This window comes from Berghia stephanieae, chromosome 12, assembly GCF_034508935.2.
Source record: "Berghia stephanieae isolate SIO BIC M18660-M18661 chromosome 12, UCSD_Bste_1.3, whole genome shotgun sequence".
NCBI lineage: Eukaryota > Metazoa > Mollusca > Gastropoda > Nudibranchia > Aeolidiidae > Berghia > Berghia stephanieae.
Window position 1 is genome coordinate 4472734 of NC_088371.1, and position 27500 is coordinate 4500233.

General features: G+C 37.5%; 1 protein-coding gene across 11 annotated transcripts in view; it reads left to right on the top strand.

Annotated features, from left to right (window-relative positions):
* LOC144958220 (contactin-like) overlaps positions 1-27500 on the top strand; it is a 94927-nt gene that overhangs the window by 5215 nt on the left and 62212 nt on the right. For 9 of the 11 annotated variants that reach the window (XM_078890041.1, XM_078890033.1, XM_078890032.1 and 6 more), the window contains 2 exons: positions 24108-24256; positions 25913-26007. In XM_078890041.1, coding sequence (XP_078746167.1) covers positions 24148-24256; positions 25913-26007 — 204 coding nt within the window. In that variant the 5' untranslated portion in view covers positions 24108-24147. Of the gene's footprint in view, positions 1-4544; positions 4637-24107; positions 24257-25912; positions 26008-27500 lie in introns of those variants that run through there. The other 2 variants (XM_078890040.1, XM_078890039.1) reach the window with 2 other exon arrangements.

The following is a 27500-nucleotide window of genomic DNA, read 5'->3' on the forward strand; positions in this document are numbered from 1 at the left end:
TCGAAATGTAACAATGGAGCGAATTATGATTGTAATATTTACCATGATGTTGGAGTCAGTCTACATCGATGTTTCAGGCCTGACGATGAGTCCTGACGATGGCTGAAAGGCCTGAAACATCGATGTCGACTGACTCCAACATCGTGGTAAATATTACAATAATATATATATAAGCTCACAACATTGCCACCCGGAAGTATAACGGACCAGCACACAAAACTATGTGTAACCATGAACTTTTATAGTCTGGTTAATACAGTTTAGTGAAAATTACTCATAAACGTGGGTGGCAAAAAACAATGATAAAGACCCGAGTGACGTCAACTTCGTTCCATCTATAAAAATGTTTAAAGTTACTCATAGTTTTGTGTGTTGGTCCGTTATATCGTAGCCATCGTTAACATATAGCCTGACACTAGAACCGTAGCCATCGTTAAGTTATAGCCTGACACTGAAACCCAAAAGGACTGGCATTTTGACGTCTTTATTTGGTTTTTGCACCGCTAAGTGAGTTGTCGTTAGTAGAGCTCATGGAAACAAGTTATTTCATTGGTTGAACTATTGAATACAACTCACGATTAGTTATCTTTTGTGGCCAAAGACTAGTCTTTTGACGTCATTGTTTGGTCAGTGTCAGGCTATAAGTTTACGATGGCTACGACATAATACCGTTAAGAGGCTGTGGGCCACATTTAGAGAAAGCTCAAACACCTTCAACTCCATCTGCTTTTGTCTATAGAGGGAACGAAATTGACGTCACATCCGCTTTTTGTTATTGTTTTTAGACAGCCATTTTTATGAGTAGTTCTCATTAAATTGCAGTAATCAGACAAAAACCGGGAGGAGAAGTGGCCGAGTGGTTAAGCAATGCACGGTGACCCGGAAGGTCCTGGGTTCGAGACCCGCTTCAGGCACTTTCGTTTTTTTCCTTGAGCAAGATTATTAACCCCCACTTGGACAATATTGGGTGATTCCTGTTGACGTCAGACATCTTGTTTGATTAATTATTTATATTCCTTCGTGGAATGCCTAGGAGACGGTATCTTAATATGATGTCGTGGTGGAAGGGCATAATTAAAAATAAATAACAGTTTAAAGTTACACATAGTCTTATTTATAGATAGTATGCGCTTGGCTAAGAAGCTCATAACATTGCCATCCGGAAGTATAACGGACCAACACACAAAACTGTGTGTGTCCATGAACGTTTATAGTCAGGTTAATACAGTTCAGTGAGCATTGCTCATAAGCGCTGATGGCAAAAAACAATAACAAAGACGTGAGTGACGTCATCTTCGAACTATCTATAGATAGTATGCGCGTGGCTAAGAAGCTCATAACATTGCCATCCGGAAGTATAACGGACCAACACACAAAACTGTGTGTATCCATGAACGTTTATAGTCAGGTTAATACAGTTCAGTGAGCATTGCTCATAAGCGCTGATGGCAAAAAACAATAACAAAGACGTGAGTGACGTCATCTTCGAACTATCTATAGATAGTATGCGCGTGGCTAAGAAGCTCATAACATTGCCATTCGGAAATAAAACGGACCAACACACAAAACTGTGCGTAACAATGATCGTTTATAGTCTGGTCAGTACAGTTTAGTGACAAGTATTCATAAGCGCGGATGGCAAAAACCAATAACAAAGGCCTGAGTGACGTCATCTTCGAACTATCTATAACTTTTCGATGGCTACGGTATTAACCGGCTGGCAGATGTTTTGAGGTTTTTGTTGACGAAACGCATAACATCAATAGAATAACACAGCATTCACTTTTTTCTCTTCTATGAGAACTTAGGTGTGTGTTCCGATACGGATCGCCACTGGATCGCGCCCCCCCCCTCCCCCTCCCCTCTAACTTTACGCCATTCTACCCAATGGCCATTAAAGCCTTGTATTCGATTACACTACAATACAATGACAGAGCGTCTTTTTCAATTCGATACGGATCGCCACTGGATCGCGCCCCCCCCCCCCCTCCCCTCTAACTTTACGCCATTCTACCCAATGGCCATTAAAGCCTTGTATTCGATTACACTACAATACAATGACAGAGCGTCTTTTTCAATTCGATACGGATCGCCACTGGATCGCGCCCCCCCCCCTCCCCCTCCCCTCTAACTTTACGCCATTCTACCCAATGGCCATTAAAGCCTTGTATTCGATTACACTACAATACAATGACAGAGCGTCTTTTTCAATTCGATACGGATCGCCACTGGATCGCGCCCCCCCCCCTCCCCTCTAACTTTACGCCATTCTACCCAATGGCCATTAAAGCCTTGTATTCGATTACACTACAATACAATGACAGAGCGTCTTTTTCAATTCGATACGGATCGCCACTGGATCGCGCCCCCCCCCCTCCCCCTCCCCTCTAACTTTACGCCATTCTACCCAATGGCCATTAAAGCCTTGTATTCGATTACACTACAATACAATGACAGAGCGTCTTTTTCAATTCGATACGGATCGCCACTGGATCGCGCCCCCCCCCCTCCCCCTCCCCTCTAACTTTACGCCATTCTACCCAATGGCCATTAAAGCCTTGTATTCGATTACACTACAATACAATGACAGAGCGTCTTTTTCAATTCGATACGGATCGCCACTGGATCGCGCCCCCCCCCTCCCCCTCCCCTCTAACTTTACGCCATTCTACCCAATGGCCATTAAAGCCTTGTATTCGATTACACTACAATACAATGACAGAGCGTCTTTTTCAATTTGGTCAGTGACCCATCGTTTCAAAACAGTGGTATGTGCGGCTTTGTGATCGCTTTCGGACCGGAAGGTTCTGGGTTCTAGCGTAGCCATAGTAAAGTTATGGCCTGACACTGACCAAAAATGACATCAAAATGCCAGTCTTTGGCAACAAAAGAAAACAAATCGTGAGTTGTAATCAATAGTTCAACCAATGAAATAACTTGTTTCCATGAGCTCTACTAACGACAACTCGTGAGTTGTCGTTAGTAGAGCTCAAGGAAACAAGTGGTCCCATTGGTTGAACTATTGAATAAAACTCACGGTTTGTTTTCTTTTGTGGCCAAAGACTGGCATTTTGACGTCATATTTTGGTCAGTGTCAGGCCGTAGCCATCATTAAGTTATAGTCTGACACTGGGACCCAAAAAGACTGGCATTTTGACGTCATTAGTTGTTTTTTGCACCGCCTAGTGAGTTGTCGTTAGTAGTGCTCATGGAAACAAGTGGCCCCATTGGTTGAACTATTGAATATAACTCACGATTTGTTTTCTTTTGTGGCAAAAGACTGGCATTTTGACGTCATTTTTTGGTCAGTGTCAGGATATGTGTTAACAATGGTTACGGTTTGACAGACATCCCATTACAGCACAGAGACCAAAACAATTTGGGTTATCAGACCTGAAAATAAGTACACGCGAGTTTGAGCGTAGTCATCGTTATGTTATAGATAGTTCAAAGATGACGTCACTCAGGTCTTTGTTATTGTTTTTTGCCATCCGCGTTTATGAGTAATGCTCACTGAACTGTATTAACCTGACTATAAACGTTCATGGATACACACAGTTTTGTGTGTTGGTCCGTTATACTTCCGGATGGCAATGTTGTAAACTTCTTAGCCAAGTGCATACTATCCATAGCCTGATACTGAAATCCAAAAGGACTGGCAGTTTGACGTCATTATTTGTTTTTTTACACCGCTTAGTGAGTTGTCGTTAGTAGAGCTCATGGAAGCAAGTTATTTTTCATAACTTTACGAAGGCCACGGTTTGAGACCGGATGTTACCAGCATTTTGGCTATAATATATAGAATGAAGTTGACGTCACTCGGGTCTTTGTTATTGTTTTTTGCCTTCCACATTTATGAGTATTAGGCTTCAACAGGCATGACGTCACTTTCCTCGTAATGACGCATGGTAACTTAGTAACTGGGTCTAAACTATCGGAACAATGGCGGACGCCCTTATGAAATACTTCTCGGACGAGCATAAAAATGTATCCAGAGGAGAAAAACATTATAAATATGATCTTGTTATGACATTTATACATTCTGATCACAAGACATATGAAAATTTTTAAGCCAGCATGAAGGTTAAAAAGTACCGATTTTCTTTGTTTAGAATCACGCTGCTCGCCGTTTCTGGGCGACGTGACATCAGACTATTAAATCCAATTCTCACTAAACTCTATTAACCAGACTATAAACGTTCAAGGTTACACATAGTTTTGTGTGTTGGCCCGTAATACTTCCGGATGGCAATGTTGAGAGCTTCTTATCCAAGCGCATACTATCTATAAACGCATAGCATCAATAAACTACTACGCATTTGATCATAGCCACAACACCAATATCAATAAAATCGGTTACCCAATTCCCCCTCACACCCCTACCCCCCTACCCCCCCCCCCCTATTCTCTTCCCCCCCCCCCCCCCCCCCCCCGAGACGGTCATAGGTCATTTCTCCTTCCCCCCCCCCCCCCCCCCCCCCCCCATCTCTAATCCTACCTAGAACAGTTGATGTCTCAGTGGTCATCAATACACTCGATGCAATACAGTGTAACGTTCTAGTAAATTGCCACCTTCCATATTTCCGTTTATTGAATAGCAGCCAGGTATAGATAGAATGAAGTTGACGTCACTTAGGTCTGTGATATTGATTTTTTTTTTTATTTTTTTTTTAGCCATCTGCGTTTATGAGTAATTATCACTAAACTGTATTATCCAGACTATAAATGTTCATGATTACACATAGTTTTGTGTGTTGGTCCGTTATACTTCCGGATGGCAATGTTGTGAGTATCTTATTCATGCGCTAATTGTGAAACTACGAACACCCGACTCTATCAGTATCTCTACTACTACTACTACTACTACTACTACTACTACTACTACTACTACTACTACTACTACTACTACTACTACTACTACTACTACTACTACTACCTACTACTACTACTAAATACTACTACTACTACACTACTATACTACCACTACTATACTACTACATACTACTATACTACTACTACCACTACTACTACTACTAAACTACTACTACATACTACTACTACTACTACTACTACTACTACTACTACTACTACTACTACTACTACTACTAACTACTACACTACATACTACTACTACTATACATTACTACTACTACTACTCTACTACTCACTACTACTACTACTATACTACTCACTACTACTACTACTATACTACTACTACTACTACTACTACTACTACTATACTATACTACTACTACTACTAACTAACTACTACTACTACTACTACTACTAACTACTACTACTACTACTACTACTATACTACTACTACTATACTACTACTACTACTACTACTACTAACTACTACTACTACTACTATACTACTACTACTACTACTACTACTACTAACTACTACTACTACTACTACTACTACTACTACTACTACTACTACTACTACTACTACTATCTACTACTACTACTACTACTACTATACTACTACTACTACTACTACTACTAACTACTACTACTACTCTACTACTACTACTACTACTACTACTACTACTACTAATACTACTACTACCACTACTACTATTACTACTACTACTACTACTAACTACCTACTACTACTATACTACTACTACTAATACTACTAACTACTACTACTACTACTACTACTACTACTACTACTACTACTAACTACTGCTACTACTACTACTACTACTACTACTACTACTACTACTACTACTACTACTACTATACTACTACTACTTACTACACTTACTACTACTACTATCTACTACTAACTACTACTACTACTACTACTACAACTACTACTACTACTACTACACTACTACTACTACTACACTACTACTTCACTACACTACTACTACTACTACTACTACCTACTACTACTACTACTACTACTAACTACTACTACTACTACTACTCCACTACTACTACTACTACTACTACTACTACTACTATACTACTACTACTCTACTACTACCTACTACTACTACTACTACTATACTACTACTACTACTACTACTACTACTACTACTACTAAAACTACTACTACTAACTACTTACTACTTACTACTACTACTACTACTACTAACTACTCTACTACTACTACTACTACTACTACTACTATACTACCTACTACTACTACTACTACTACTACTCTACTACATACTACTACTACTACTACTACTACTACTACTACTACTATACTATACTACTACTACTACTACTAACTACTACATACTACACTACTAACTATACTACTACTAATACTACTACTACTACTACTACTACTACTACTACTACTACTACTACTTCCACTACTACTACTTACATAAGCATCTTATTTAAACATGATAACAACCTGTTGACAAGGACAGTTGAATATTCTTCTTCTTCTTCTTCTTCTTCTTCTTCTTCTTCTTTTTCTTCTTCTTCTTCTCCTTCTTCTTCTTCTTCTTCTTCTTCTTCTTCTTCTTCTTCTTCTTCTTCTTCTTCTTCTTCTTCTTCTTCTTCTTCTTCTTCTTCTTCTTCTTCTTCATCATCACCATCTTAGATTTATTCAATCGCACCAAGGGCAAAATCCTAACGTTACTTCTGGCAATTTAAATTTCCTTCTTTTTTTTTATCTCTTATCTCGACAAATTTTCAAAATGTCCAATTGGTATGTCTTCATGCACTCTTCCAATTGAATCAATGTGACCCTATTATATGTTACAGTGAATGACATAATCAGTCGGATGGTGAAAAGGTTTGAATTGAAATATTGCCAAGTTTAGTTAGAATGTCAATTTTTATAAAAATGAGTTCTTGTCATAAATGATTAAATCAATCCATTTGGTACATCTTCAGGAAATATCAAAGCTTAATTTCACTTCTAAACATAATCAACAGTTAGTCAAGTGAAAAAGTATGACATTTGAGAAAAGTTGCTGGATACCTTTCCCATACATCTGACCATAACTTCATGAAAAATCACCCAATTTACTTCAAATAAAAATTAAACTGCTCTGGGGAGCATATGCTTTCAGGAAATGAAAAAAAAGGAAATCCATAATTTTCACCTCCCAACTGATTATGTCGTGCACTGACACATATATTGAGCTTTATATAGCGCAATATCCACTAAATGTGCTCAAAGCGCTTTACAAGGGGTCCCTGGTCAACAGCAACATATAACATGTAGCACGGGGCATGACGCCTATTTGATGATGACCACTAAAATGTTCCCCCAATAATATCGTTAATGCCTAGGCCAAACTCACCGTCAGGCCGTATACTGCTACACGTAATATTGTAATATAACAACATCCCTTGAAAATGTCCACCCTACGGTATTTATCCATTAGGACCAATGATGGATTTTGTGTGACGTACTTCGGACAAGACTGACTAAATAGCAAGGTTCAAAAAGCTGTCAATGTTTGAAATGCATGAGTGATCATCAATACCAAATGTGACCCCTCGTCTCATTACGGTATTAAGTCGGGATGATTAAGATGCTGAAAATGGAATTTGTAGCCAGAAATAACATGCTTAAGTTGAGTTGATGTGCTTTATAGAGGAGAAGGAATATCATATTTTACTGTGGTAAATACCAATGTTTCATATTTTTGACCAGTTTAACTATAATTTGACTTTTTAGCATCTGGTCCATCCCGACACAATACCGCTTTGAGACGAAGGGTCACAAATACTGTTGTTATTTGGATAAAAAAAACCCGATTAAAAAAAAAAATTGTGACCCTTCGCCTCAAAACGGTATTAATTCGGGATGGTTAAGATGTTGAAAATTGAATTTATCTCCAGAAATATCAGACTTGTGTTGAGTTTATACGATTTATTGAGGAGAATGGATACCTTATTTTAGGGTGCTAATGCCAACAATTTATATTTTTGACCAGTTTAACATTAAATTCGACCTTTAAGCATATGGGTCGTTCCGACATAATACCGTTTTGAGACGATGGGTCACATTTTGGCCAAATAAAACTTGTCCTATAAATATCAATCGGTTTAAATGTCCCTCTTCGGGTTAAAAACGATCAAACCTAAGACTTCCTTGATAACTTCTTTTAAATCTGAGGTTTGACAGTTTTGACAAGATGAGGGTCATTTTTATTGATCGATATTTATTGTAGGATCAGTTTTTTGGCCAAAATTTAAAATGTGTATTTCTTTTTTACAGGGAACGACAGAATAGATAGTTCGAAGATGACGTCACTCAGGTCTTTGTTTTCGTTTTTTGCCATCCACGTTTATGAGTAATGCTCACTGAACTGTATTAACCTGTCTATAAACGTTCATGGATACACACCGTTTTGTGTGTTAGTCCGTTATACTTCCGGATGGCAATGTTATGAGTTTCTTAGCCAAGCGCATACTATCTATACTCAGCGTGATGTAACTTCCTGTCACCTTTCACTTTCTGTCAGTCATTCCTTTTACTAAATACCTTGAGCTTTTCTTATATGTGACCCGCCGTCTCAAAGCGGTATTTTGTCGGGATACACTCGGTTAGGGAAATTGAATTCATTGCCACAAACATAAAACTTTGCTTTACTTTCTCTATGTCATACTGGAGTATAAATACTATTTCTTGTTTTACAAAAAAGTTCTAAGGTCCAATTTCTCATCATTCCATCTCTAAATTCACTTTCTGGGGTCTGAATCATCCCGACATAATACCATTTTGAGACGGAGGGTCACATATAGCGCAATATCCATTAAACTTACTCAAAGCGCTTTACAAGGGGTCCCTATTGGCCAACAGCAACACTTAACATGTAGGACATGACATGAAGCCTGTAAGGCGGTATTACAATTTTTTTTCGGACAGAGACAACGCTGTTCACGACCAGGTACTCATTTTACACCTGAGTACGGTGAGATAATGTTCGTAAAGAGCCTTTTCCAAGGACTCAACTATGCGCCGAGCGCGGGACACGAGCCCAGGACCTTCCGATGCGAAAGCGAGTGTCATACCACTAGACCACATAGCCGCACATTGTAATTTAAGCGAAGTTAAATGTGTTCTTATCAGATGTGTGATTAAGCGGAGCGAATTCTATTTGATATTGTACTTGTACCGTCCCCAAGGGTTATAAACAATATTATATGCATACCCTAAGGTGTGGTAATTGGCCCTAGATTTTATCATAAAGTAACAAAGATCAAGCAAATCTACCACGTTTACCGTCGGTTGGACCTACCGTCGACATCAATGAATGGCCCAAAGGCAAAACCTTAAAAAACATCTGGCCTCAATCACATGGCTATTTATGACCCTTCATCTCAAAACGGTATTATGTCAGGATGGACCAGATTCTAAAAAGTCAAATTATAGTTAAACTGATCTAAGATATGAAACGTTGGTATTTACCACAGTAAAATATGATATTCCTTCTCCTCTATAAAGCAAATAAACTCAACTTAAGCAGGATATTTCTGGCTACAAATTCCATTTTCAGCATCTTAATCATCCCGACTTAATACCGTTTTGAGAGGAGGGGTCACACTTGGTCTTACACAGAAAAAAAAACTCCTTATTTCTGTCCGGCTATGTGTTCTAGTGGTATGACACTCGACCTTCGCACTGGCAGGTCTAGAGTTCATTCGAATTCCACTCTGGGAGGTGCATAGTTGAGTCCTTGGAAAAAGGCTTTTTACTCACATTTTATAGCCGTACTCATGTCTAAAATGAGTACCTTGCCGTTAACTGTGTTGGTTCTGTCTGAAAAAAAAAAAGAAATAAAATACCGCCTTTCAGGCGTTGTGTCTCGTCTTATATGGTAAGTGTTGTCGTTGTCTACGGATCCCTTGTAAAGGCATTTGAGCACGTTTAGTGGATATTGTGCTTGTATATATATATATATATATATATATATATATATTATATATATATGTAGAGAGAGAGAGAGAGAGAGAGAGAGAGAGAGAGAAAGAGAGAGAGAGAAAAAGAAAGAGAAATGGAAAGAAATAAAGAAAGAAAGAAAGAAAGAGAAAAGAAAAAAGAGAAGAAGAGAGAGAAGAGAAGAGAGAAGAAGAAGAGAGAGAGAGAGAGAGAGAGAGAGAGAGAGAGAGAGAGAGAGAGAGAGAGAGAGAGAGCAAAACTGTTGGTAATGAACCACTAACTCCTTCACACCCCACCCTCAACTCCATAATAAAAAGGTACTATAAATAATTCCCTTCAACTATCATTACAACTAAACCCGAAATAACAGTTAATGCAGAAGCAAATTATTCCTCTGTTTTTTTTGTTGTTTTTTTCTTTGTCTATTTTCAGAGGGGGTTTAAAAATATTCCCTTTAAAGTTAATAGACATTCTTTGAATTCGTTTGTTTTAAGGGGTATAAGCGGCATTAAACGCCGCTTGCATGCTATGCAATCGTCACCTATTCTTGAATGTAACAGGAGCATTTAATTAATTTCTATTGTCGGCCTAAGAATCATAAATTATTATCCTTGCAAGTTTTAAACAATTTTGTAGCTATTGATTTTATCCATCGCGCGCGGCGTTCAATTTCACTATTTTATCCTGTCCAACTACAGAACTGCCTATGTGAAATAAAATTTAAATGATATTTTTTAGGAGATAAAAATTGTAGTCGTTATTGTTAATTAAAAAACAAACAAAAAAAAAAAATAATAATTTGCTCTCACAAAGGTTGGTTAACACTTCAAAATCCTTAAAATTATATAGTGTGGCATCAACTTTTAGTTTCAATAAGTTTTAATCACTTACAGACGCTCACATGGTCTGAAAATGTAGCCAAAAATTTCGTATTTCAACGAATTTTTCGTAATAGCTGATAGGTCTGGAACGAAACGGCTTAAAACCTTTATAAAGTATGGGCGACGTTTGGTTATTTGCATGTCTGAATAATCCAAATTGTTATGAACTCATTAATGTCTAATGGCAATACTTTCAGAATAGTGTTCATAAATGTGACCCCTCGTCTCAATACGGTATTGCGGGATGATTAAGATGCTGCAAGTGGAATTTGTAGCCATAAATATCATGCTTACGTTGAGTTTATAATATGCTTTATACAGGATAAGCAATACCATATTTTACTGTGGTAAATACCAACGTTTCATATAATTTTTTGACCAGTTTAACTATAATTTTAATTTTTAGCATCTGGTCCATCCCGTCATAATACTGTTTTGAGACAAAGGGTCACAAATAAGAAAAAATAAAACAAAATTTATAATATCGCCTAACAGGAAACAATGTAAAATCAAGCCCATAATTGAATTTTAGTTATAAGATCTGCTAAATAAGTGCACGTTGCGTATACTTTTTTTTTTTTATCAATTTTGAATTTATACTTTTAAAAAAATGACATTTGGATAACTTTTATAATATGTCCTATATAAACAAAATGCAAAACAAAATCAAGCAAACATAACAACAAAACAAAAGGTTAGAAAAAGACTAGTTAATCCTTCGCTAGGGAAAAAAAAACCTGAAAAACAGACAACAGTGTTCGATTAAAATCTGAAATGGCGTGAGAATGTCATGACATTGCCTAAGAGAGCAGAAAGAGCAATACAACAACGACAAGCATTCCAAAGCATTAATAGGCCTTCTACGACTGGCGACCAGACAATCCTAGATCTTATGATCACTGCAATAGTCATCATCAACAACAACTACTACAACTACAAAATAACAATAATTAACGACTACTACTACTACTACTACTACTACTACTACTACTACTACTACTACTACTACTACTACTACTACTACTACTACTACTACTACTACTGACTACTACTACTACAACAACAACTACTACTACTACTACATCCACTACTCCACACCCTACCACTACACTACCTACCACCACCTACTACTACTACTACTACTACTACTACTACTACTACTACTACTACTACTACTACTATACTACACTACTACTACACTACTACTACTACTACTACTACTACTACTACTACTACTACTACTACTACTACTACTACTACTACTACACTACTACTACTACTACTACTACTACTACTACTACTACTACTACACTCACTACTACACACTACTACTACTACTACTACTACTACTACTACTACTACTACTACTACTACTACTACTACTACTACTACTACTACTACTACTACTACTACTACTACTACACTACTACTACTACTACTACTACTACTACTAACTACTATTACCACTACTACTACTACATACTACTAATACTACTACTACTACTACTACTACTACACTACTATACTACTACTACTACTACTACTACTACTACTACTACTACACTACTACTACTACACTACTACTACTATACTACTACTACTACTACTACTACTACTACTACTATACTACTACTACTACTAACTAACACTACTACTACTACTACTACTATACTACTACTACTACTACTACTACTACATACTACTACTACTACACATACTACTACTATATACTACTCTACTACTACTACTACTACTAACAAAACCCACTACTACTACTAAAACAACAACAACACTACAACAACATAACATTAACTACTACTACACTACTAACTACCACTGCGACTACTATACTACTACTACTACTACTACTACTACTACTAACTAACTATACTACTACTACTACTACTACTACTACTACTACTACTACTACAACACAGCTACTGATAACAACAGTAATAGTAATATTAACACTCCAACAACAAATACTACCATTCATAAATCAACCACCTCTATCAATACCACAATCATTAATTTTATTCTCACCATAAAACAACATTAGATAAGCCAAACATTGAAGAAGCACGAAAAGAAAGCAATATAAAAACCCATGAATTATTCATAAGCATTAACATGTGCGGCTATGTGGTCTTGTGGTATGCCACTCGCTTTCGGATCGGAAGGTCCTGGGTTCGAGCCTCGCGCTCGGCGCATAGTTGATTCCTTGGAAAAGGCTCTTTACTCACATTCTCTCACCGTACTCAGGTGTAAAATGAGTACCTGGCCGTTAACAGCGTTGTCTTTGTCCGAAAAAATGTAATATCGCCTAACAGGCGTCATGTCCTGTCCTACATGTTAAATGTTGCTATTGACCAGGGACCCCTTGTAAGGCGCTTTGAGCACATTTAGTGGATATTCCGCTATATAAAGCTCAATTTATAATTTAAATTTATTATAACATGTTGACTTCCCCACTCTTGTCAGACAAGTATTCAAAAATGTCGCCAGAAAGTCGACATTCAAATGTGTCAGTGCATGACATAATCAGTCGGAAGGTGAACATTTTAGATTAGCATTCTTTTTTTTTTTTATTTTCTGAAAGAATGTGCTCCCCAGGGCATTTGTGACCCTTCGTCTCAAAGCGGTATTATGTCGGGATGGACCAGATGCTAAAAAGTCAAATTATAGTTAAACTGGTAAAAATATGAAACGTTGGTATTTACCACAGTAAAATATGATATTCCTTCTCCTCTATAAAGCATGTAAACTCAACGTAAGCATGATATTTCTGGCTACAATTTCCATTTTCAGCATCTTAATTATCTCGACTTAATACTGTTTTGAGACAAGGGGTCACATTTTAATCTTTATTTGAAGTAAATGGGGTGATTTTTCATGAAGCTATGGTCAGATGTATGTGAAAGGTATCCAGCAACTTTTCTCAAATTTCATACTTTTCCAACTTGACTAACTGTAAAAAATATTTAGAAGTGAAATTGTGACTCTCCGTCTCAAAACGGTATTATGTCGGGATGATTCATAACCCAAAAATGTAAATTTAGAGGTAGAATGATGAGAAATTGGACCTTAGAAGTTTTGCAAAGCAATAAATAGTATTTATATTCCACCACGACGTAGAGAAAGTAAACCCAAGTTTGATATTTGTGGATATGAATTCAATTTCCCTAACCGAGTGTATCCCGACATAATACCGCTTTGAGACGGTGGGTCACAATTAAGCTTGATATTTCCCAAAGATGTACAAAAGGGTTGATTTAATCATTTATGACCAGATCTCATTTTTTATTGAAACAATTGACCTTCTAACTAAACTTGGCAATATCAGTTCAAACCTTTTCACCATCCGACTGGTTGTCCCATTCAATGTAACAAATATCGATCGAATTCAATGACTCGCATCTTGACAAAAACTCTCAAACTTGGGACCTCGCGATGTCTGTTTTTAAGGTCACAGGTTTGTTTAAGAGTTTTTGCCAAAATCGATATGTGCGGTTATGTCATGGTCTTGTGATATGGCACTCGCTTTCGGATCGGAAGTTCCTGGGTTCGAGCCTCGCTCGGCGCATAGTTTAGTCCTTGGAAAAAAAAACAACCCAATAACTCTTTACTCACATTCTCTCACCGTACTCAGGTGTAAATTGGGTACCTTGCCGTTAACAGGGTTGTGTCTGTCCGAAAAAAAAATGCAATATCGTCTAGCGGGCGTCATGTCTCGTTCAACATGCTAAGTGTTGCTGTTGGCTTGGGACCCCTTGTAAAGAACTTTGAGCACGTTTAGTGGATATTGTCCTATATAAAAGCTCAAATATGTATTCTGGCCAATACGCTTCAACAGTCGTAACGTCACTTCCTTCCTAATGACGCATGGTAACTTAGTAACACTGGCTCTAAACTATCGGAACTTGACGGACGCCCTTATGAAATTCTTCTCCGACGAGCATAAAAGCGTATCCAGAGGAGAAAAAAAACCCCATCATGATCATGTTTTGACTTTTACACATTCTGATCACAAGACATATGAAAAGTTCTAGTCAGCTAGAAGAATAAAAAGTACCGATTTTCTTTGTTTAGAACCGTGATGGCTGCCGTTGCTGGGCGACGTGACATCAGAATATTGAATCCAATTATTTGTAAATACGTATCTTTCCAGATTACCCATTTAACTGGTAATACCAGAACGCTTTATAGGCCCAGTTTAACAGTGTTGTAATGGACAACATTTTGCGTCATTAAAAAAAAATTCACATTATAACACTGAACCCAAAAGGAATGGGAGCGATCTATATTCATGTTTTCGTCCAACCAGGTCATCAATCACATGATTTGTTGCTGTCCAACAATTGGATATTTCTGAACAAATGTAAACACGCTGCTTTGTTTATGAAAGTTGTAAACATACCCATGTATCAAGCTGAACACAATGACCAATCGTGATGTTAGTTCAAAATCTGTGAACACTTTTCACTATGTGGGTCATTTTGAGCACATTTTGCAATGTGACCAATGACCTCGAGCACGTGGAAAGGTAAAATAGATCGTGCCCATTGAATGGGCCCGATCTATATTACATTTTCATGTGCTCAAGGTCATTGGTCACATTGCAAAGTGTGCTCAAAATGACCCACATAGTGAAAAGTGTTCACAGTTTGAGAAATATCCTACGTTACAATTGGTCATTTTGCTCAGCATGACTCATGGGTATGTTTACAACTTTTATAAACAAAGCAGCTTGTTTAGATAGATTGAGAATTGTCCAATCGTTGTACAGCAACCAATCACGTGATCGATGACTAGGTTGGACGAAAACATGAATGTAGATCGCTCCCATTATCATACTAGATAATAAGTTTACGAAAGCCAACACTTACTGTGAATGCTATTGTAGATGGAATGAGGATGACGTCACTCAGGCATTCGATATTGCTTTTAGCCAGCCATTTCTATACATTAAATAGAATTAAGTTGACTTCACTCACGTCTCTGTTATTGTTTTTTTGCCATCCTCGTTTATGAGTAATTCACACTAAACTGTATTAACCAGACAATGAGCGTTCCAGGTTACAAATAGTTTTGTGTGTTGGTCCGTTATACTTCCGGATGGCAATGTTGTGAGTTTCTTAGCCAAGCGCATACTCTCTATGGGTACGAGTAATTGGATTCAATAGTCTGATGTCACATCACCCAGCAACGGCGAGCAGCGTGGTTCTAAACAAAGAAAATCGGTACTTTTTATTCTTCCTAGGCTAGAACTTTCCATATTATGTCATGTAATCAGAATGTATAAACATCAAAACATGACCATATTTATAATGTTTTTCTCCTCTAGATACACTTTTTTTGCTCGTCGTAGAAATATTTCATAAGGGCGTCCGCCATTGTTCCGATAGTTTAGAGCCAGTTGCTAAGTTACTATGCGTCATTGCGAGGGAAGTGACGTCATGACTGTTGAAGCGTATTATCACTAAACTATAGTCATCGGGCAATAAATGTCCAAGGTAACACATAGTTTTGTGTGTTGGTCAGTTATTTCCGACTGGCGAATGTTGTGAGCTTTTTTTTTTGCTGAGCTCAAAGCATCACGAGGGACAACTTAGACGTAAAAAAGTATTATCTCCAATACAATAAGTAAGTCCATAAAACGTAAATAAATAAATGAATAAATAACGAGAGCAAAGGTCATTGGAACCATAATATCTCTGCCGTACTCTGGAAAAACCCATAGTATTTGAAAATATGGTCAGAAAACTCGTCCTTCAAATCTTCTTCTTCTTCTAGGTTCCATGCCTGGTCCAGGCTTCGGATACTGCATGAATTATCTCTCTCCATTCCTCCCTGTCTCTTGCTTTTTCAAACAGCTCTTGGATTGTTAGGTTGGTGAAGCCCTTCAGTTGGTCTATGAGTGTTTTTCTTTGTCTCCCCCGGGCGCGTTTACCAGGTATTTTTCCACAACTTGCCAGGTATTCATTCTTATCTTTCCTTACTATGTGTCCGAAAAAGGATAGTTGTCGATCCACTATTAAGGGCATTAGTTTCCTTTGTTGGTATGTTTGTTTTAGCACTTCTTCGTTCGTTTTGTGTGCGGTATACGATATTCTCTGCATCCTTCTCAAGCACCACATTTCAAAAGCTTCAATGTTCTTTTGTGTTTCTGCATTTGTAGTCCAGCTTTCGCATCCGTAGAACAAGATTGGCCACACGTAGCACTTCAAGACTCGGAATCTAATCCCGAACGACATCTGTTTGTTTTTCAAAATGTTTCCCAGGTCCATGAAGGCCTGTTTGGCTTGAGTTATTCTTGCTCGTATGTCTCGGTTACATCTTCCATCTGTTGTCACTATTGAACCTAGGTATTTAAAACTTTCTACGTTGGTAAGCTGCTCGCCGTGAATCGTTATATTGCAGGTGTTGTTGTTTTCGGGGTTTTTCTGTATTACCATGCATTCTGTTTTGGTGATATTCACTTCCATTCCCTTGGCTTCACTATCTACTACCACTTTGTCAACAATCTTTTGAAGTTGGATTTCTGATGTTGCAATGAGTACCGTATCGTCTGCGTATCTTATATTATTTATGTTGTGACCTCCTACTTTTATTCCCTCCATATTATTTATGCCCCTCATGATTGTTTCTTGGTATAGATTAAACAGATCTGGTGAGACAACACACCCTTGACGGACTCCTTTCTTAATAGGAATGGAATTTCCTGTAGAGTTTCCGATTTTGATAGATGCCTGCTGGGTGTAGTATAATGTTTGCATGAGTCTGAGGTCTTTCTCATCAGCGCCAATGGAGTGCAGTTGTTTTAGTATTTCTTCGTGGCGTACTCTATCAAAAGCTTTTTTGTAGTCGACAAAACAGAGGTATAGTGGGGTCTGAACCTGTATAGCTCTTTCACTTAAAACACGGAGGAGGTATATTGCGTTCCTTGTCCCTCTGTCAGATTGGAATCCATATTGTTCTTCTGCGATTTCGGGGTTAATCTTATTCCTTAGCCTGTTGATAATTATACGCAACAGTATTTTGTTGATGTGACTTATTAAACTTATAGTTCTAAAATTTTCGCATCTGACTGCACCTGCTTTCTTTGGTATTGCTATGAAAATAGAGTTACAGAGATCTTCTGGAATTTTCCCAGTATTGTATATATTGTTGAATAATATGTGAAGTTCATCAATTGCTAGATCTCCTAGGCTTTTTAATACCTCTACAGATATTTCATCAGGGCCTGTTGCTTTACCATCCTTCATTCGTTCCATGGCATGTTCAATTTCACTTTTGGTGATGTTTGGTCCGCTTAATGGTTCTTTGAATTTCAGTGGTGGTTCATTTCTATTTGGATCATTGTACAGTTCGCCTATGTATTCTACCCATCGGCTTTCTATATGTTGTTCTTCAAATAGCAGTTCCCCTTGTTTCTTTTGGATACAACTTCCTGCTGCTTTGCTTTTCCTTTTCCCTGATAGTTCTTTTATTCTTGGTGAGCTTGTTGGGGGTTGGGTTTGTATTCTCTTTCGATTTCGCAGCATTTCCAGTCTAGATAGTTCTCGTGTGCCTCGATGCATTTGGATTTAATGTGGTTGTTCAATGTTTGGTATTCTGCAGACCCTCTGTTGCATTTTCGTCTTTCTTCAAATAGGTTTAGAATTTCATTTGTCATCCATTCCTTTTTGCTGTTTGTTTGAGCTATTGGTAAATGCTTTTCTGTAGTTGCTTTGACACACTTTTGGAATATATCAAATTGTTTTTCACATTTTTCGTTATCAGGTTCACTTTGGCTTTGTATCATGAGTGCATTTTCAAATTCTTCTCTCATTTTTGTTTGTATGCCATTGTCTTTGCATAACCTGTAATCCCTCTTTATTCTACCAGCTGTTCTCTGAATAGCTTTAAACTTTATCCTTACTGTACAAACAACTGGGACATGGTCACTGTCTACATCGGCACCTGGGTAGGTTTTGCAATTTAATATGCCATTTCTGAATCTTGATGATACTGCTATAAAGTCTATCTGGTTCCTTGCTCTGTCCCCTGGTGATTGCCATGTCCAGGTTCTTCTAGGGTGTTGTTGAAACCAGGTGTTTGAAATCATTAATTTATTTGTTCTACACCAATCTGCCCAGATGTTTCCTCGTTCATTTCTGTCTCCGAGTCCATGTGGTCCGATTATGTCACCATCTCTGCCTCTGCCAATCTTAGCATTTAGGTCCCCCATTACCATAAGGACTTCTTGTGATTTACACATTCGTTTTGCTTTGTCTAGTGAATGGTAAAACTCTGTCATATCTGCATCTGTCGCCTCTTCTGTTGGTGCATAAACTTGAATAATATTGGTGTCAACTACAGGTCCTCTTAGCTTAACCAGCAAAACTCTGTCTGAGATTGCTACGTGCCCTTTGTAAAATTTGGTTGATTTTTGGTCTAAGATCATCCCTACTCCTTTTTGGAAAGAGGTTCCACCACTCCATATGATCTTATATGTCATGTTGTTTTCTTGTTTTGACATGGTTCCCTGCTCTTTCCATCTCATCTCTGCCAGGCCAAGAATATTTATTTGGAGCCGTTTCATTTCTTTTAGAATGTTGTTTAGTTTTCCTTTTTGGGCACAGGTCCTGACATTCCATGTCCCAATTTTGGTTTTGTCACATTTGTTAAATTTATTTCGCCTAGTAACTGGCTGACGGTTCGGTGTGACCTGACGAACATCACGCTCCCAACCGAGCGAGGCAGCAGTCTTCCGTGAAAACATGCTCCCCTTTACGCTGTCACCGTTTAACTTTTTGGACTTATTCATGCAATTAACTCGGCAAAGTTACAAGAATGGTTTGCCATTGCCTATTCTTGTCGCCCACTGCAGTTGGCCAGCTTGACCTTTTACCGTTCGACACATCAATCGATTTAAATGACTCTCATCTTGACAAAAATTCTCAAACCTGGGACTTCGCTAAGATTGTATGGCAGTAAATTGGTTACCCGAATTTATTGTTTCAGCTCTCACTCGTTCTCCTCTCTCTCTCTCTCTCTCTCTCTCTCTCTCTCTCTCTCTCTGTGTGTGCGCGCGTTAGCGCGCGATCGCTTGTGTGTGAAAGAGAGAGAAAGAGAGATAGAGAGAGAAAGAGAGAGAGAGAGAGAGAGAGAGAGAGAGTAAGAGAGAAAATGAAAGAGGGAGACTGGGAGAAAGAAAAAAAAGAATGGTAGAATGAGAAAGCGAAAGAAAGATAGAGAGAGAGAATAAAAAGAAAGAATTAGTGTGTGTGTGGGTGTGTGTGTGTGAGAGAGAGAGAGAATGAAAGACAGAAAGAGAAAGAGAGAGATATATAAAGAGAGAGAGAGAGAATGAAAGATCGAGAGAGAGAGAGAGAGAGACAGAGAAAGATAGAGAGAGAGAATGAAAGATCGAGAGAGAGAGAGAGTGAGAGAGAGACAGAGAAAGATAGAGAGAGAGAATGAAAGATCGAGAGAGAGAGAGACAGAGAAAGATAGAGAGAGAGAATGCATGAAAGATCGAGAGAGAGAGAGTGAGTGAGAGAGAGAGAGACAGAGAAAGATAGAGAGAGAGAATGAAAGATCGAGAGAGAGAGAGAGAGAGAGAGAGAGAGAGAGAGAGAGAGAGAGAGAGAGAAAAGACGACGTGGATCTGTATTGTATGGTAATTATTGTCATTGTTAACAAGATTGTAATCAAGCTGTAAAATAGCATATTTCTCCGAGGAGTCATTTCCATAATTTTATTGCTACATTACAGAAACATAGATTGTAGACATGGGTTGCCAGTTTGATGTTTTAGTGCCTTATACGAAAAAAAAAATAAGAAAATAAAAACTGGTTCCATTTTCATAGTTGAATTGCTACACAACAGAAACATAGAATGTAGACATGGGTTGCCAGTTTGATGTTTTAGTGCCAAATACGAAAAAAAAAATAAGAAAATAAAAACTGGTTCCATTTTCATAGTTGAATTGCTACACAACAGAAACATAGAATGTAGACATGGGTTGCCAGTTTGATGTTTTAGTGCCAAATACGAAAAAAAAAAAGAAAAGACAAACTGGTTCCATTTCCATAATTCTATTGCTACATTACAGAAATATAACGTGTAGACATTGTTGCCAGTTTGATATTTAAGTTTTTAGTACTAAATACCAAACAACTGGTATAATTTCCATAGTTTTATTGTTTCATTACATAAACATAAATTGTGACATAGGCTGCCAGAGAGAGAGAGAGAGAGAGAGAGAGAGAGAGAGAGAGAGAGAGTCGAGTGAGGGAGAGTAGGAAAAGAAGTTGATATCAAGACTCGCTTAAGATCGGAAGGTCCTGAGTTCGAGCCTCCTAGCGCAGAGTTGAGTCCTTGGAAAAGGCTCTTTACTCATATGTCTCACCGTACTCAGGTGTAAAATGAGTACCTGGCTATTAACAGCGTTATATGTCGGAAAAAATTGTAATATCGCCTAAAAGGCGTCATGTCATGTCTCGTTCTACATTTGTTTGTATCCTTTAAAGGCTTTGATTACACAAAATGATATTCCATATAAAGCTTTTTAGCATTTAACATTTTTTTATTAACTCAATTCAATTTGGGATAAATTCAATTTTCATCACCTCGGTCATTTTGTCATGGTACCGTTTAGAGGCGATGGGGTAATTAATAATAAGATATCTTCTAGTTTTGGTTTTGTTTTGTTTTGTTTTGTTCTTTGTGCGGCTATGTGGTCTAGTGGTATGACACTCGCTTTCGGATCGGAAGGTACTGGGTTCGAGCCTCGCGCTCGGCGCACAGTTGAGTCCTTGGAAAAGGCTCTTTACTCTTTACTCACATTCTCTCACCGTACTCAGGTGTAAAATGAGTACCTGGTCGTTAACAGCGTTGTCTTTGTCCGAAAAATTGTAATATCGCCTAACAGGCGTCATGTCCCGTCCTACATGTTAAATGTTGCTGTTGACCAGGGACCCCTTGTAAAACGCTTTGAGCTCAGTTAGTGGACATTGCGCTATATAAATATTCTATTTTTTTTGTTTGGCATGGAATAGTTTGATTTGGCATACATGACTAAAGTGGAAAGGGGGGGGGGGGGGGTGCCCAGACAGATAGCTCAGTTGATAGAGCACTCGTTTCTCACGCAAAGGGATCGAGATATATTGATTATGATCCGGGGCGCAGTCGAGATTTCCCCCCCCCCCCCCCTGTCCACCCAACTGTGAATGGGTAGCTGAATCTGTTAGATGTGACGGAAAGTACTTTGCGATAGACTAGCATCCTATCCGAACGATAGCAAGCAATTGCTATTGTCCGTTTCACGCTGCTATAGAAATCGGGATAAACTCCAGCTCCATGGGCCCGATGACCCGGAACGACTACTTTTATGACTAATATTCTACCAATCTTATACACGCTTTTTACAAATCAAATGCTAATTTTTACGATTAAAAACACAAGACAAGAAGTTTCCGTTTCAAAGTTTATTTAATCTTAGGCTTTTGCCAATCATTCATACAATTTGATGACAACAAATATGAAAGTGAGAAGAAAGAAACGGTAAATGGAACCAAAAAATAAATGATACCATTAATAACCACAAAAATCAACACTGTACTAACACCAATAATAAATAATAATGAATAACATAATAATAATAATAAAAATAATAATAATAATAATAATGAATATACAATAAATAATAATAATAAAATAATAATAATAATAATAATAATAATATAATAATAATAATAATAATAATAATAATAATAATAAATAATAATAATATAATAATAATAATAATAATAATAATAATAATAATAATAATAATAATAATAATATAAATAATAATAATATATAATAATAATAATAAAAATATAATAATAATAATAATAATAATAATAATAATAATAATAATAATTAATAATAATATAATAATAAAAAATAAAAAAAAAATAAAAACAAAAAAAAAAAAAAAAAAAAAAAAAAAAAAAAAAAAAAAAAAAAAAAAAAAAAAAAAAATCAGCCGATTAAAAGGCTAATAAATGACGAATTAATTATACTTTTTTTTAGAGCATTCAGTGAAGGATTGCTAATGTGTTGGCTATGATAATAATAATAGTAATAGAATAATGGTTGATAATCACAGACCATGACATTGTCACAATGGCATCTGTACAATAGAAGGGTAGGCTGAAAGGTCTGGACACCTCTCTCTCTCTCTCTCTCTCTCTCTCTCTCTCTCTCTCTCTCGTATTTTCAAAGCTTCAAAATGATAGATACAAAAGATACAAAGAAGTTCATGTCGAGCGTGGTATCATAGAAAGAATCTGCTTAACATGGGTTTTTTTAATACAAAGAACACACGTGTTATGTACGAAAAATGTAAACAAAAATAAACTAATGTCACGCATAACATCTCACACAGTTTTCAGAGAGTGTAAAAATGATACATACTGTGTTGTGAATATCATTACATACTTATTATGTGTGCTCGGCCTAACAACTCACTGTGTTTGGGATCGAAAACGAGTTTTAAATGCATGGCCGTTGTTTAAAAATAAATAAATAAACAAATACAATTCCCTTTGTTCACCCCCAAGTAGAAATTTAATTTGTTTTTAGGGTCAATTCCAAAGGAAAGACTTGAAAAACCCAGGCGTCAGCCGCAGTGCAGCACCGCAAAGTGAAACAAAGTGAGGTGACTTGCTCAAGGCCACACAGCGAGGCGGGTAGTCGAACTCGGTACCTTTTCGGTACGACGAAGCAAAGACCGTACTGCAGAACCGCTGCACCACAACGTTTAAGATGTTATGCTTTAAATAAAGTAAAATACTCACAACATCTACACGCCATTATGAAACGTAGCAACACACAAAACTATGAGTAACCTTAACCCTCTCCTTACCAACTACAGGAACATCGTTTGAGGGTGTGCTCTTGGAATCTACATCTGTTCCCTATTTGAACCAATTCCCCTTTGTCTTACCTTTTCTTTTGTGCTTTAATTTTAAGTCTAAACCTTTTTACTATCCCATTTTCTTCCTTTTTACTAGCGCTGATATGACCTTATTGTGTTGCAAGCGCCGTAAAACGCTTAAAAACAAACAAAACAAACAGGAACATCGTCAGATTCGTTACGATACAACCAACATTTTTCTGACTCAGATTGGGTTTTTAAATTACAATATTATTTAAAGAAAAGGTGTTGTTCTATTTACAAGAACTTAATACTGTTTTGTAAAAGTTTGTTTTGATCTACAATATTATGGATATATAAAGAGCTGAGTGATGTCAACTTCGTTTCTTCAATACATTCGTCATTCTTATTTTTTTTCTTATTATTAATTTCATCTCTTCATCAGATACAACATCAACGAGAGAGACGCCTTGTGGTAAACACAAATGACAGCCATGTCTCGATGGTGGGGTGCTGGTCAACGTCTTCTCATACTCCAGGTGTTAATAATGTTGTTCCTGGGTGGTCATCTATCTACTGCACAGACTGTATACGGTAGGTTTTGGGTTCGAATCAACATAGCCATCTTCAGTCAGTACTTGTCTGGCTGACACTTGTCACCCGAAGCAATCATGCCCTACCTGTGGGTACCCTTGAGCGTTTATTGTCTGGTTTTAGTGAGAACTAATCACCAAAAATGGCTGTCTAAAAACAATAACAAAGTGCCGAGTGACGTCGTCTTGCTTTGGGCCTTCTATAAAATGAACGAAATTGACGTCACTCACCTCTTTGTTATTGTTTTTAGACAGCCATTTTAATACGCTTCAACAGTCGTGACGTCACTTCCCTCGTAATGACGCATGGTAACTTAATAACTGGCTCTAAACTATCGGAACAATGGCGAACGCCCTTATGAAATATTTATCCGACGAGCAGAATAGCGTATCCAGAGGGGAAAAAACCCATTATAAATCTGATCATGTTTTGACTTTTACACATTCTGATCACAAGACATATGAAAAGTTCTAGCCAGCATGAAGAATAATAAGTGCCGATTTTCTTTGTTTAGAACCACGATGGCCGCCGTTGCTGGGCGACATCAGACTATTGTATCCAATTATTAGTTCTCATTGAATGATATCAACCAGACTATAAATGTTTAAGATTACAGATCGTTTTATACGGAGAATAGCATCAATACATCGCCTTCTTAAGTCCTTGCCTGTCACTTGTCAACAAAAGCAGTCAGGCCCTACATAACGTGACAATCACTCACTACTTTTAAACAGGCCAATGAAAAGATGCGTCATATGTTGAAATGCAATTAACCAGTAGATTTTTGACCAATCAAAACCTTCACTCGTGCTCGGACAAACATAGTTGGTTGTTTATAAAAAAATAAAGTGAATGAATTCGACCTTTCTCTGATTATTGTTATTGTTTTCATACCGCCAAATGGGTGACTAGTTATCACACGATTTCTCGATCATATTTTCAACGTTTAAATTTACACATAGATTTCTGTGTTGGTTTTATTCATCTCGCGGTAGATCAGTGTGTATTTTACATAGACAATACCATCGATTGTAAAACATGTCTGTGTAGTTTGCTTTGTTTACCAATCACTGTCATTGTTTACATTATGACGACTGTCCGAGAGGCGTGGTTATCTAAGTGTCTATTACTTCATCAACAAAAGAAAATGTGACTGAAGAGTTTGTTTATGTGTTGGACACAAAAGAAAACAAATAGTGAGTTGTATTCAACATTTGGGATCACATGTTTCCTTGAGCACCACCTTCGTTAACTAAAAGCCTGAAACTACTCAAAAATATTCATGAGAAAAGAAGACGAAGAATACGGGGGAAAAGTTAATGGGAGCGATCGATATTCATGTTTTCGTCCAACAGAGTCATCAATCACGTGATTTGTTGCTGTCCAATGATTGGACATTTCTGAACAAATGTAAACACACTGCTTTGTATATGAAAGTTGTAAACATACCCACATACACAATGACCAATCGTAATGTTAGATTGTTCAAAATCTGTGAACACTTTTCACTATGTAGGTCACTTTGAGCACATTTTGCAATGTGATCAATGACCTCGAGCACATGGAAAGTTAATATAGATCATGCCCATTGTGAGTTGTAATCAATACCTGAGCCAATGGAATAATTTGTGCCCTTGATATATTCTAACTTTTCAGAATGCCCAGATGACTGGATGGAATTCAAAGATAATTGTTACAAGTTTGAGGCCTCTACGGCTGAGAAATATGACGATGCTTGGGCCAAATGTAGTGTATGTAAACTCTCTCTCTCTCTCTCTCTCTCTCTCTCTCTCTCACTCACTCTCTCTCTCTCTCTATATATATATATTATATATATATATATATATATATATATATATATATATATATATATATATATATGGATAGTTCGAAGATGACGTCACTCAGGTCTTTGTTATTGTTTTTTTGCCATCCGCGTTTATAAGTAATGCTCGAACTGTATTAACCTGACTATAAACGTTCATGGATACACACAGTTTTGTGTGTTGGTCCGTTATACTTCCGGATGGCAATGTTATGAGCTTCTTAGCCATGCGCATACTATATATATATATATATATATATTATATATATATATATATATATATATATATAGTACAGAAAAAAATCGCGACATCAACCGACATTGAACATTGTCCCTTTAGCATGTGAAGCGTTTGCTCTACCAACTGAGACATCAGGACTTCGAGTCCTATTATAGAGAATAAGAAATGAATCCTTTCTGATACCCCCTTCTAGCTCGCAGATTAAATCTCGATATTGAATGTAGCCTTGCCATATCCCATTACAAGCACACAATGGAATGGCTTACCAATACATTCCGAAGTCCCATCATCATCATCATCCATCATGGCTTGTGCTCTTGAGCACGCTGCCGGTCAGCTGTCTCCACGAATCACGATCCTATGCGGTGCGCATGAAATCTGTGTTGCTTTCTAAGTCACGTTTGGCAATTCTTAGGTTATTTAGATAAGTCGTTCTTTGTCTTCCTCTAGCTCTCTTTCCTTCGATCATCCCAGATGTTACCAACTTTTCTATTCCGTCTCTTCTCCACACATGTCCAGAAACCGTTACTGCATCTTTCTGATGTTATCGATCAGTATTCTTCCCTTTCTCACCTTCTTCAACACTTCCTCGTTCATATACCTGTCTGTCCATGATAGCCTCAACATTCTTCTATACACCCACATCTCAAATGCCTCTAACCTCCTCGTACATTCTTTGTCAAGCGTCCACGTTTCACAACCGTATAAAAGGGTACTTATAACATATGTTTCAACTACTTTCATTCTGGTCTTCAAGTTTTGGTTGTTGTTTGGCACAAATGGTCGCATTTTATGGAACACGTTTTTTGCTATTGCTATTCTTTGTTTCATATCCTCTATCCCAAGTCCCATAGCCTATAGGGAATGAGATTAGCGGAAGAGTAGCGTCCCTTGATTGGACGTCACCTTACAGAGAGAACATCAAAATGGTTTTGCGCATGCGTCTCTCTCGTCCTCGCTTTCGGTGAAGTGTCTCATGCCGCACAAACAACATGACTTTCTCTCTCTAATAACTTTTCAGCTCGTGACTTCCAATCAAAGGACGCTACTCTTCCGCTAATCTCATTCCCTATAATATTTTAACCAGTTAATAATTGACGCACTCTGGAAAAATCCGAATTTAAAACTTTGGCCAGAAAACTCGTCCATCCAATTTTGATCAATTTAAATAACCCCCA